The 12,037-nt window shown below is 44.7% G+C and overlaps 1 protein-coding gene across 1 annotated transcript in view; it reads right to left on the bottom strand.

The window, feature by feature from the left end:
• MAP2K4 (mitogen-activated protein kinase kinase 4) overlaps positions 1-12,037 on the bottom strand; it is a 61,255-nt gene that overhangs the window by 29,467 nt on the left and 19,751 nt on the right. The window contains exon 2 of the mRNA XM_054278796.1: positions 10,123-10,225. Coding sequence (XP_054134771.1) covers positions 10,123-10,225 — 103 coding nt within the window. The remainder of the gene's footprint in view (positions 1-10,122; positions 10,226-12,037) is intronic.

Below are 12,037 nucleotides of genomic sequence, written 5' to 3'. Positions count from 1 at the left end.
TTTTTGGATTCTCAAAAGAAGAAATTATTGCTTTTCATAAACAAACAGCATCCTTGCAAGAGGGGCAGAACTAATTTGTGTTTGCTCTGATCCATGCAAGCTGTCCTGAGGCTCCATTACATCCAGGAATAGATTCCTAGACATGAAGAAGAGATACAGAAAATATGGCAAAGGAAGGAAATCGTTTTGCACCTGTGACCTACCCAGATTAAAGGAAAGCACATTTGCTCCCTTTCCTTGTGACCAAGAGGCTGAAATTCAACCTAGCACTGCTCTGGCTTTTTATGCTCCTCCAAAATGTTAAGATAAAGATAAGAACAGAAAGTGGAAGATGGCACAGCTCTTCCAGAGTTCACAAGTCTCAGCCCAGCACGTGCTCAGAGTCTCCCTGGATTCAATGGGGCTTGGCTGAGGCTTTTAAAATGTCAATATTTTGTATTAAGCTCCCCTGGTAAAGTACTGAGTTATAATGGATTTTGATTAACCCTGCCCTTACATGAAGGAAACCTCTCCAGCCACAGTGGTGAAGATTGAGCTGAATTTAACTGAGCACATTGATCTCAAACTCATTTTGATTCAGCCATGAGTCACACTGCAGCACATTCACTGAATCCACCATTGGTGGGATTTTAAAGCTTAACTGGATTCAAGAACTTCAGGATAATACAGGAAAACTCTGAGCTAATTAATTTAAATAACCCTTCTGAGAATGCTGATTCTTTTTATTTCCTTCCCTGGGTCATGGGCAGCTCCCTGAGTGAGAAAACAGCAAACAGAGACAAGAGCACAGCCATAAGAATCAACAAAATAACCTCAATACAGACCATAAATAGTTTGCAAAATCATTATTACACAGCAATCACCCCATGGAATGACACTATTCTGGAGACAATTTCATTACTTTCAGAGATGCCATTTTTGGGGGATGGAGAAGATTTGACAATGGCTAACAGACAGGAAAGCTTACTGTAGCCTGCTGGACAGTTTCTGGATGAGGTCCGCTTCTCTCCTTTTGAAACTGAACGGGACAATGTGATTACTACCCAGGGTTGCTTGTGTGTCACTTCAGCCAGGAAAAGTTGTGGAAATGACAGGAAAACATGGTGCTGTTATCACATGACACAATAACGTACAACACAATACTCAGCTAGTCACACTGCCCACTGAGAACTCAGCAGCACAAATCACAGCCAGGTCTTTTCCTTCCAATTTCCACCTAAGCTACCTCCCCTCCTTGGGGGCAAAGCAGCACCCAATGATTTGAACTCCTTTTAATGCAAGCAATTTGTTTTCTTACAGCAATAAGAATTATTACTTCCAACTGTATTATGACTACAATTAGAAACATGCATTATTAACTTATTAGCCAAATACTTGTATATTAGTGACATGCTACTTCCCTCAAGGCACATTGTCCATCCCTGCTCTGCTTTTCTTGTGCTAAGACAGATCTTACCAACAACTTTATTTCCCTTAAAAAAATTTAAAATCGAGCTTCCATCCTGAATCCACCAATCTAGGACTGGTGGTCTTGCCATTCATCAGATCCCCTCTCACAAATAATTCTGAAGGAATTGAACAACTACATCCTTACTTATTCCCTCCAGAGCCCTACAACTGACAAGAGTTAGTCACCACTCTGTACCATGAGACTTCTCTAGGAACAAAAGTTGTATTCTGGATCTCAGAGTCCCTCAAGCTGTCCAGCTCTAGAAATCTTTCTCAACATGAGGACCTGTTATCTCAGAGCAGTTGGAGGAGCTTGGGTGAGAGCTGTTTCTGCTAAGCACTGTGTGGAGAACAAGTCCTGGATCCTTGAACCACTGACCACTGCAGCCAGCACAGGAACCAGGGGCTCTGCTCATCTCCTTGTGGGAACCACCTGAGAGGGGCAGATACTGAGCACTGCTAATTAAAATATAAGAAATGGTTTAGTTTCAAATACTCTAAAGAAGTGATTTTTCTAATTTAAACTGCTGTAGGACAAAAAAATTACAACCCAAGTGTGGAAAAGTCCAACTTCTCTTTTGGAGCTTAGAAAAAAATACAACCAAACAGTATCTCACAAAATCTGGGCAGCACCACAGCCTGAAATAACCTGAAATTCACTGCCAAGAATCCACCTGGTCATGTATTTCTTTCTGTGGCAGACAAGGACAGATGGGAGACACAGAAAGCACCTGACTGCAAGACAGAGACTGCTTATTCAGAGATGTAGCTACTTCAATGTGGTGACAAAAAGAGCTCGTAACAAGACCAAACAGAGCAAATTTGACTTTTATTTAAAATGTCCCCTCTCTAAAACAAAAGATTTGTGCAGATCAGGTGAAGATTCCCAGGCTCCAGTAGTGTGATGAGATTTTCCATGCTCGGCTCTTCTGTGATGGCTGCTGGGGCACGGTGCTCTCACTGACCCTTCAGAGCCAAGAGCTGGTTTGCTGTAAGCTGTTCAAGGATGCTAACAGAAAACTGAGAGTGCTGTAAGGAGATAAACCAGTGTTCCTAGACAACCACCTTTTCCCTTTTCTCTGGTGTGAAATATCCACCTAGAATATTAGAGAGAAAAGAACAGAAGCTATGCTATAGCAAAGCCCCTGTGCTCCTCAGAGAGGACAACCACCTTCACACTGCTGGAACAAGAGATATCAGAAAGAATCACTTCCAACTGATCCACACTTGTCTCTGCAAAGGCACCACTTATGCCAGGCATGAAGGACCATTTGCTCACCTGGATTTATTCCAAGCTCATCTTAGGAAGGAAGGAATTAAAACAGGCTCAACAAAGAGTGTTTAACATTGCCACAATCCACTGGAGACTGGTTTGGCCATTTGGATTTAGGTTGGATATAAGAACAAGTTTCTCTTCCAGAGGGTGGTGGGGCACTGAAAAGGCTCTCCAGGGAATGGTGACAGCCCCAAGGCTGCCAGAGCTCAAGGAACATTTGGACAACAATCCCAAGCAGAGGGGAGGATTTCTGCAGGGTACAGGGCCAGGAGACTCAATGATTCTTTGTGAGTCCTTTCCAACTCAGTTTATGCTATGATTTGCTCTCTTTTTACTGAAGTTTCCCAAAATGGAAAGGTGTTTGTGGTATGAGGCAAGAACATCCACCTGATATCCAGGATGTCTGTAGTTTTCACAGACACAATACCCAGCAAACCCAGATAACTGAAGTCCCTTTCAGGAGCCTGTTCCCCAAACAAGCAGAAAAGCAAAATCAGTTCAGTCCCACAGGCCAACCCCCATCTCCATCACATCCATCCTGTTCACACAAGATACTTTCCATGACCATTCTGTTCAACAGTTGATTTTCCTGTGTGAATCCTGTCCATTCAGACCCAAGGTTTCCATGGCACATGCTGGATGTCATTCATTTGTGCAAAGAATGAGGACAGAAGTTGTCAACCAAGACCCATGGGGTCAATGCAGGCTTTGAATCTGAAGACTCTTCTCTCTTTATTCTCCATTCCTCAATGTGCACAGAAGATAAAAGCAATGACTGATTCCTTCAGTTTGAACCCACAAAGCAGAAGAGTTGACTCACTTTTCCATAGCCAGGGGAAAACAAAAGACATTTTACTAAGAGGTGCTGATTAAAGTCTGAAGAGATAAAGGAGGTGCCAGTCCTGCTCTGATGAAATGTGGGATCCCAAGTAGAGCAGCAATGAGCAGAGTTTATTCTGAGAGCTGGTTTACAGGGGTATCCTGCAGGAACGTGGTTTTCCATCTGGAGTCAAAAGGTTGGAGTCCAATCAGATACAAACTGTGGTGGTCCTTGCCTGACCCTGTCAGATGAACAGTGACACTGGCAGCCCCTCAGGGCCAGAGCCCAGCTCCACCAGCTGCTCAACACAGCACAGACACACAGGCACCAAGCTCAGCCCAATGCATAAGCCATGTTCTACTTTGCTACTTGTAAATAATTATTTTAAAAAGATATTTATCAAAAAAAATGGCTGGGGACCAAACCTGTGTGTACACACAAATATATTTACACACATGTATTCAGAGATGTTACACATAACATTCTGCTTCATCCCATTTTCTTCTCCAAACACCACCATAGGAAGCCAGCATGTGTGCAGCTGTCCTTGGGAGTGGATGCAGCACCTCAAAATAAAGGGAAGGAAAGAAGGGGAGAAAATTTTGCTTCTGGTAACACAACAGCATGAAGGCAAGAGCTGATGTCAACTCTGAAACTCCTCAACCTACTTTCCCTGCTTTGAAACAAGCCACCAGGATGAAGGGGAGGCAACACAGCTCACCAAAAGCCAGGTATGAGAAAGAAAGCCCATAGGAAACTCCTACCCAAGGGGACATCCCCAGCTTTGCTCCTCTATCCAGACACTCTGTGTCCCAGCAGGCCACACTGATGGAGGTTTCATGTTCAACAAAGTCAAGTTCAGTTTGAAAATGAACATTTCCAGCTCCTTGCTCTACCTTTGTCACCCCCACTGACCCAGAATACCTCACCCCTATCCACACCACTCAACTCAGTAGGAAAAAATCTGGTAGTCAACTCAAAACCACTGCTCTTGAGCGACTTACCCCAGACACCGCCTTAATGTCCCTGGAAAAGTGAGGACAACACTAAAAAATACCTTTACAGGTAACCCAGCTCTGCCACTACCCCAATCCCACTTTCTTTTGCCCAACATGCCATGGAAAACAGCCCTGAGGAGGCAGCCCAAGCATCAGCCATTGCACCTTGGATTAGGAACTGCAGGAGGTTCATGCCTTGGTGTGTGAGACATCTGTGTCCCAGCTCAGTGGCCAAGGATGGCTGTGCTGCCACGAGGGCCCACAGGGACGGGCACAGAAGCCTCCAGCCTCTCCCACCTTGGATAACCCAATGTCTCTGCCACCACAGCTCCTCTGTCACTCCAGTTCCCAGCTGCTGTCCCTGTCTGGGCAGGACAGGCCAGGTCTCAGTGTTTGGAAGGTGACCTGGCACCACCTCCATCCTCTCACCCATCATTGCTCTTCCCACCATGGAGGGGACAGGCCAGCCCCAGCCCTGGGTGGGGGTCCTGTTATGCATCACACTGAGAGGGTTGAGCTGCAAGGTTCAAATTCTGTCCCCAAATGAGGAGCTCTGGCTATGGCTGTGTGCACAAGAACCAGGACAGCAGCTCCCAACCATGCCCAGGTGGGACAGGTAGCACAGAGCTACCTGTGATCACAGACCAGAGATCCCTGATGAACTCTCTGCCTAACCTCTGCCTCTTCCGAAAGTCAGCATGTCCCATCCACAGGAGGGAGAATGCAGAGATTTGTGCAACAATTCATAATTGCACAGCTCAATCACTCAGCACCTGTGAAGCACCTGGAACCCATGGGAGTCAGGTCATTACATAACATCTGGATTTGATTTAGCCACACAAAGGTAGCTCAGCAGTTTCCAGAAGTTCTGAGGAGCCCTGCAGTGTGGCAGGAAAGCAGGTGATCAACACCCTTGAAAAATTCATGTGAATTGGCTTAATGGAGATATACAAGGGGCAAATTTTGGTTCCAGACACAGAAGGACTAATGTTAGAAGCAGAGTGCTGGGATATCAAACCCTTACAGAAAGAGAACAGTCCTACAGTCCTTCACTGTCCTACCAGCGCAGTGAAGCTACAAGGGATGTGGAAGCTGCTGGAGAAGTTTAATTTGGAAGCTGCAGACAGCAAAAAGCTCCTTTGCAGAGAGGATTTGCACTTAAGAAATACTAAAAACTTAGAAAGTTAAAAAAAAAAAAAAAAAGAATAAAGCAGACCTTAAAGCAGCACATTCGGTGAAAATCTCACACTGACTCTGGCAGCACCTTCTCTGAAGCAGTGACCTGCTCAAAGCCAGAGATACTCAAGTGTGTTACAGACCACATCATCTCTGTCTTGCAGAGATCACTGGCCAAATGAACTCCTAAACTCTTGGAAGGAAGAGGAAGGTTAAACACAAGACAAAATTCATCAATTTGCAAAAACTGCTCCTGAAAAAATTACAGAAGAAACATTGTTCCAGCACTGAAGCCACAGTGATGTTTGTATGAGAAATTAAAGCCTGGTTACCACAGGCTCCCTCAGTCACTGAGATGTCTCTGCTGAGGCTTTAGAGGGTGCATTTCATTTGTGCTGACTTGAAAATACAAGTGATTATATCCAGATTCTGCAACTTTCAGGAAACAGGACAGAATCAGTCACAGAAAAAAATTCAAATTCTTGGTACCTTTGACTCTGAATATTGCCTCCAAGGCTTCCAGGCAGCACTCCCTGCCACAGAAAAGTATCACATAGCAGAAAGGTAACAAAAATCAGTAATAATAAAGATGTGAGGTGACAATTACAGAAACGAGGAAGAGACAGAGAAATATTTACAGGAAAATTCATACAAGTAGTAGGAAGTATACCAGTTTAGGATATTCCCCTTTGGGGTTTAGGTTTTGGGGTTTTTTTCAAAAGTGGTAGGAACTCTCTCAGGTTACTTCCTAAAAAGGTCCACCAGCTGCAGGCTATGCAGCTACAGAGCCTGACCCCACATGCCAGAAGGGGATGGGAAAGCCTAAGAGGAGATTAAAAGAGCAACAGACACCTCAGAGAGGCTTTGGAACAGCCAGAAAAAACCTCTCCAGGAATAACAGTCCCTGAACTACACAGAAAAAAAGGAAGCAGCACAGTCTGATGTGCAATTGGACCTCCACTGGCTTTTGAAGCATCCAGCAGAACATCCAACACACTCGTGGGGCAGCAATCTGGGAAGTGTGTGACTCTCCCAGGTGTCACAAGAAGAAGCTCCACGCAGGGCAGCTCTGGAAAGCTTAAATCCCAATAAATCCAGGAAGACACTCACAAGCTATAGGGAGACTGTGGAGTTCAACTGGACACCTGATAAACATCAGATTTGTACAGTAAGAGAGATGAGTTCATTCTGTCACCTTTCCAGGTGAACTGCAATGCTCTGGTAATCAGGTTCTCAAGAGGTGGCAACTCTGAGTCAAGAGACTTCCCAGCCAGCAGACAGAACACTCAGGAAGCAGCATGCTGCCAACCACGTGCCAAACAACATCCTCTGTGCTTGCCCATTTCCTGGCAGATCAATCTAAATCCTCAACATCCAGGTACCACTGCACAAGAATACAAAGCTTTCCAGACAACCAAAAATCTCATCTACAGCCAAATGGTTTCCATCTTGGTTTCAAGAGCAATGGGCAGCACAGCCCAGCCAGAAATCCTGCCATGCACAGCCACAATCACACCTCACATCACTCCTGGTAGTGTGATCTGAATTTCCTTTTAGCAAAGGCAACCAGTTCTGTAAAGCTTCCACATAGATAACGGAGTAATCTAATTTTGTTTGTGACCTAAATCCTACTTGGACACAGGACAGATGAGGTAAAAGGTGGGATGCTTTCCAGTTGGTATAATGGGCTGGAATTTGAAGAGCTCACCCTAACCATGGCTTGTGTCCTCCAGCCTCTGCAACGTCTGCTGCAGGAAAAACAAAGTTAGCAGCTGTTAATCTGGTCTAAGTGACAAAGTCAGCCTGAACAACTCACAGGAGCTGTGGGCTAACCTGGCAGATCTCCACAGCCTCAACTGCTCCCCAGCCTGCACAGCATGGTGATCACACAGCCTCACTGCCTGACCAGACACCAGCCACCAGTAAAACTCTCACCTCTTCTCTCTAGACTCCATCCTTCCATCAGTACAACTCTTCTCTAGGCTCCATCCTTCCATCAGTACAACTCTTACCTCTTCTCTAGACCCCATCCTTTCAAGTATGAATTATATTCCCCAATTTCTGTCTGTAACTGAGGCTCTATTCTGCCTTATCCTGTACAGGTCACATGTAAAATTACGTTTACAACTGTGCTGGATGCCCTACAGACAGGAAGGACACACATCTTGCCTAGATGAAAATCTCTTTGCAATTCCCAAGAAGATTTGGTGGCAGCAGTTCCAGCTGAGCCAAGCAAGACACAAACACACCTCCTCCATCAAATGCAGTCACAGAACCAGAATGGACCTTCCTTCCAAACCCCTGCATTGCTTTCTGCTGCTCAACATACCATCTCAGGCAGAAGGACACCCCTGGATTGGTGGATCCAAACCACAGAACCCCAAATTTCATGTGAGAAATGAAACCTCTCTGTATCTTCAGATCCACCCATCTGGAGCAGGACAATCCCCAGCAGTGTGGAGCCAGTGCTCATTTCAGGAGGACACCCAGGATGAGAAGTGGCTTGGTGAACACAAACACACTGCATCAGGAACTCGTCTGGGAGAGGAGGTCTGAAACATCCAGCTCAAATCCAAAGTCCAGGAAAGGTTTCTAGCCTACTGAGGAAAACTCATTGCAGCATCTCAGGGAAGAAGGCAGGAGACAGAGATACATCAGCTGCCAGACAAACACTGGACAGAAGCGTGATGATGAGAAGATGTCAACACTGCTTTTGAGGAACAGCATCTGCTAAGGCCACACAGAGGAAACGAGGACAATTTGCTGCACCCAAGCTCAGCCAGCCTCACCACAGAGAAAGCAACCAAGCCAACAGCATCCATCTCTTCCAAAAAGAAATGGCCATTACAGCCTGCAGCCTCCCAGGAAAGCTTTAGCACAGACACATCACCATCAACTGCGGCACTTGAACAGCTATCACATCCAACCCAGAACCCTGCAAGCCTCAGACCATTAACCAGCCCAGGATCCAATCCCTGCCAACAACTGCAGCTCCCACAGAGAAAGAGCAGCACCTGTCTTGCACAGGGTTGACAATCACTTGCACAAACATGAAATTTAAGATGTCACAGACTAACAACGAAAGCTCTTCTGTACTAGACAGGAGCCACTGTGACTTCCAGTGAATCTGAGACAGAAATCCACACAGATAAGCACAGAAAATTCAAATCCCTATAGATGGCTGATGGTGGGGACTCACTAGCTGAGACTAAGTCCTTTATTCAATGAACTCACAAGGTCAGAGAGATGAAAGAGCCCCAGAAGGGGTTTTGCAGAAAATCTTAACAAGAGTTTGATGATGTGTTGAGACAGAAAAACTAAGTCTCTACATGTGAACTCTATAACGAATAAAAATACTCTATTTCAGAGAGGAGAGAGAAGGAAAGAAGAGAACTTGCTGGACAGGTCACTCAAGATCTTAAGAATAATCTAAAGTACTCTATAAAATTTCTCTATATTGTAATTACCATCAGTAACTCATCAGAAACATGTTGCTAACTTGATAAAAGCTTGTTTGAAAATCCCCAAAGCTCCCAGGAACAGAGCCCAGCAGGTATGTCCTGGGGAAGCAGAAGGCCCTGAGCTCCAGGAGAGAGGCAGAGCCATGCAGAGCCAAGCAGGAGCAGCCTGTGACAGGGACACTCAGAGAGCCCAGGCAGCAGGGAGGCTGCAGCTGCAGATTCTGAGACCTGACACTGACAAAACTCCTGAGACCTTTGAGAAGAAAAATGTGGGACATGTTTTACATGCTTGCCGCATCTGCCACAGGGACTGGCTGCAGAGCAGCACTGTCCAGCTAGATTGGTGGATCTGAGGATACAAAGCTGATCTTTTTGGTGCTGATGTACCCTGGTATTTATTAGAGTCAGGAACAGCTCTGTGCCACACTTGCTGTCAGACTTTGGACAGGGATATCCTGGGGCTAAACTGGCTAGAAAATTCACTGAGACCTAATCTCTGCGTAACTGCCCTAACATCTCCCTGCTGCTAAAATGATAATCCTCAACCTTTGTCTGTTTTAGTGCTGAAAACAATTCTATCACAGTTACGAGTTTCACAAGTAACACAGAAACAAGAAATTCTAACAAAATATAATAAGCTGAATAAAGATACAGGAAAACAACAGTGAATCAGTCTAGACATTAATTATAGGTGTATCTAGCATTATCAGCTACAATACTCAATCAATTCTGGAAGGCATTAACTCCAGTGTAAACCAAGAAGATCCCAATTTAACCTTCTTTTTAATTCTGGGGAAAAATATTTTACAATGACTCAAAACTGAGAGATTTAAACAAACTGACAAATAACTGGACTAACCAAATTGCATTTAACTAACGCTGGGTGTTGGCTAATTCATTTCAAAGTTGTTCCACTAGTTGTGCCATTGGCTTTATACTCACATGTGTGGATTTTGGAAAGGAACTCCAGAAGTATTTAGAGTAAATCTTGCTGTGGACTTGAAAGGTGGATTTGCAAAATTTAACTTCAGCGCTTTGCGTTTACCTGGGAGACAATGAACATAAAGTGAACTTTTTGTCAGCACAAAATATTGAGAGCATCTGGAAATAAACAGGAACAAAATGACATCTTGTAAGAAAAGGATTTTACATTTTACAACATTAGCAAATCACAGCTTGTGTTAGGACATAGGGATGGTGACACAGAGTCAGCTCTCATACCAAAGTGTTCCCCAGCCCATTCCAAGGCAGTTGCCAAAGCAAAGCATCCACAGCCCCTCCTGGGACAGCTGGAGCACGTGGATCACCTGCCAGGGCTCCAGCAACCACCACCTCCATCCCCAGGGCTGAGCATCCTCCACGTACACCTATGGGGCACAGAGGCCCGACCTGCCACACACAGCCTGGGGGATGGCTCTGAGGAGGGACAGGGCACCTTGGGATGTCCTTTATATGAGCTCAAAGCACAGGATGGCTGTTGGGGTCCAGGGATTTCTTCTATTATCCTTTGAGTCTGTTTTGTTCACACACCTAAAACCCCAGCCTCTGTCCAGGGCAGTTACATTGTGTTGGAAGATTTCTCCCTTTCTCACAGCAATATTTATACAGCTCAGGAGGACATGGGACTTGACATGGTCCAGGATTAAAACTGACACAATTAACTACAAACCCTCATCACAAAATCTCTTCACAGCCTGCTCCTATTCTCATTATTTGTAAACTTTATGCACCAAGTTTCTTTCTGTTTTTACTCAGGACACTTTGTAACTCACTTAAATATTGGTCTATTGATTTCAACCTCAGTAGGTTTCTAAGGATAGTTTCAATTATGTCAATTCACCATGTGAAGCTGGATTTTCTACAAATCCAACAAATACAGAAGCTCAGGCTGCCCCTGGGAAGCAAACAGGATGGTTTGTTTCTGCTCAGCTGATGAACAAGGAATGTGACCAGGAAAAATGAACATCCTGAGAAATGCCAGGAATTTCCATCCAGCACAGATCACATGGAAATGTACTGTAAGTGAAACAACAGACTCAAATGAAGCAAAGTCTGAGGAGAGCCAAAGCAAACTGTGCTCCCCAGCAGCCTTCCACAGCTTCAGCTGTGGATTCCAAACCTTGAGTTTCACCCTGAAAAAGACTTTTTACCCCATGTTTCTATTCCTTGCAGACACATCCTTCTAACTGGAGGCAGAGGAGCCCCTTTAGGTGCAGTTTAGCTGTGATTTTGCTACACAGGTTCATTACAGACCACCCTGCCTCACTACAACAAAGAGGGGTGGGGGAGATGGTGCCTCTGGAATTCACTAATGCTCATCACCACCAGGGCTATGTGACCAAAACTGCCTGAAAATGTGCTGCAGAAATATCCACCCTATATAAATTGTCTTTTAAAGGTTCTGCTAACTTAACACATAATTCTAATCATCAACCATTATAGCATCTACTTCTCTGAGGACTTTTACAGTAAAGACTATGGGAGAGAGAATGATTCAGAAGAAACCAAAACTAACTCTGAAATAAATAACTTTTTCACAGATTAGGGTAATCCTCAACACCAGAGCTGAAATTATGGAATTTCTTGATTTATGGTCCTCCCAATTGTGACCACTGGGTTTGTTCAGCTGCATGTTAATGGTTATACCAAGTCCAGACCATATTTGAAACCAGGATCGCCCAGATTTCAGCTGAGCAAAGGTGGTAGGTACTACTTTATGTTTTGAGGGAATCTAAACAGGACTGTATCCTATGTTAGGGTGCTCTCCAAGAAGAAAAAAGACAGCAAAAAAGAGCTTTCTGGTTGTAAATAAGTTCATCTACCCATAAGGATAGCCATCTTTATTGCAAATCATCCC

This window comes from Melozone crissalis, unplaced genomic scaffold (genome assembly GCF_028551555.1).
Source record: "Melozone crissalis strain CALT ecotype California unplaced genomic scaffold, PUWL_Pcris_2 ptg000026l_1, whole genome shotgun sequence".
Taxonomy (NCBI): Eukaryota; Metazoa; Chordata; class Aves; order Passeriformes; family Passerellidae; genus Melozone; species Melozone crissalis.
The sequence above is the reverse complement of the archived record's forward strand: the minus strand, read 5'-3'. Positions and strand labels throughout refer to the sequence as shown.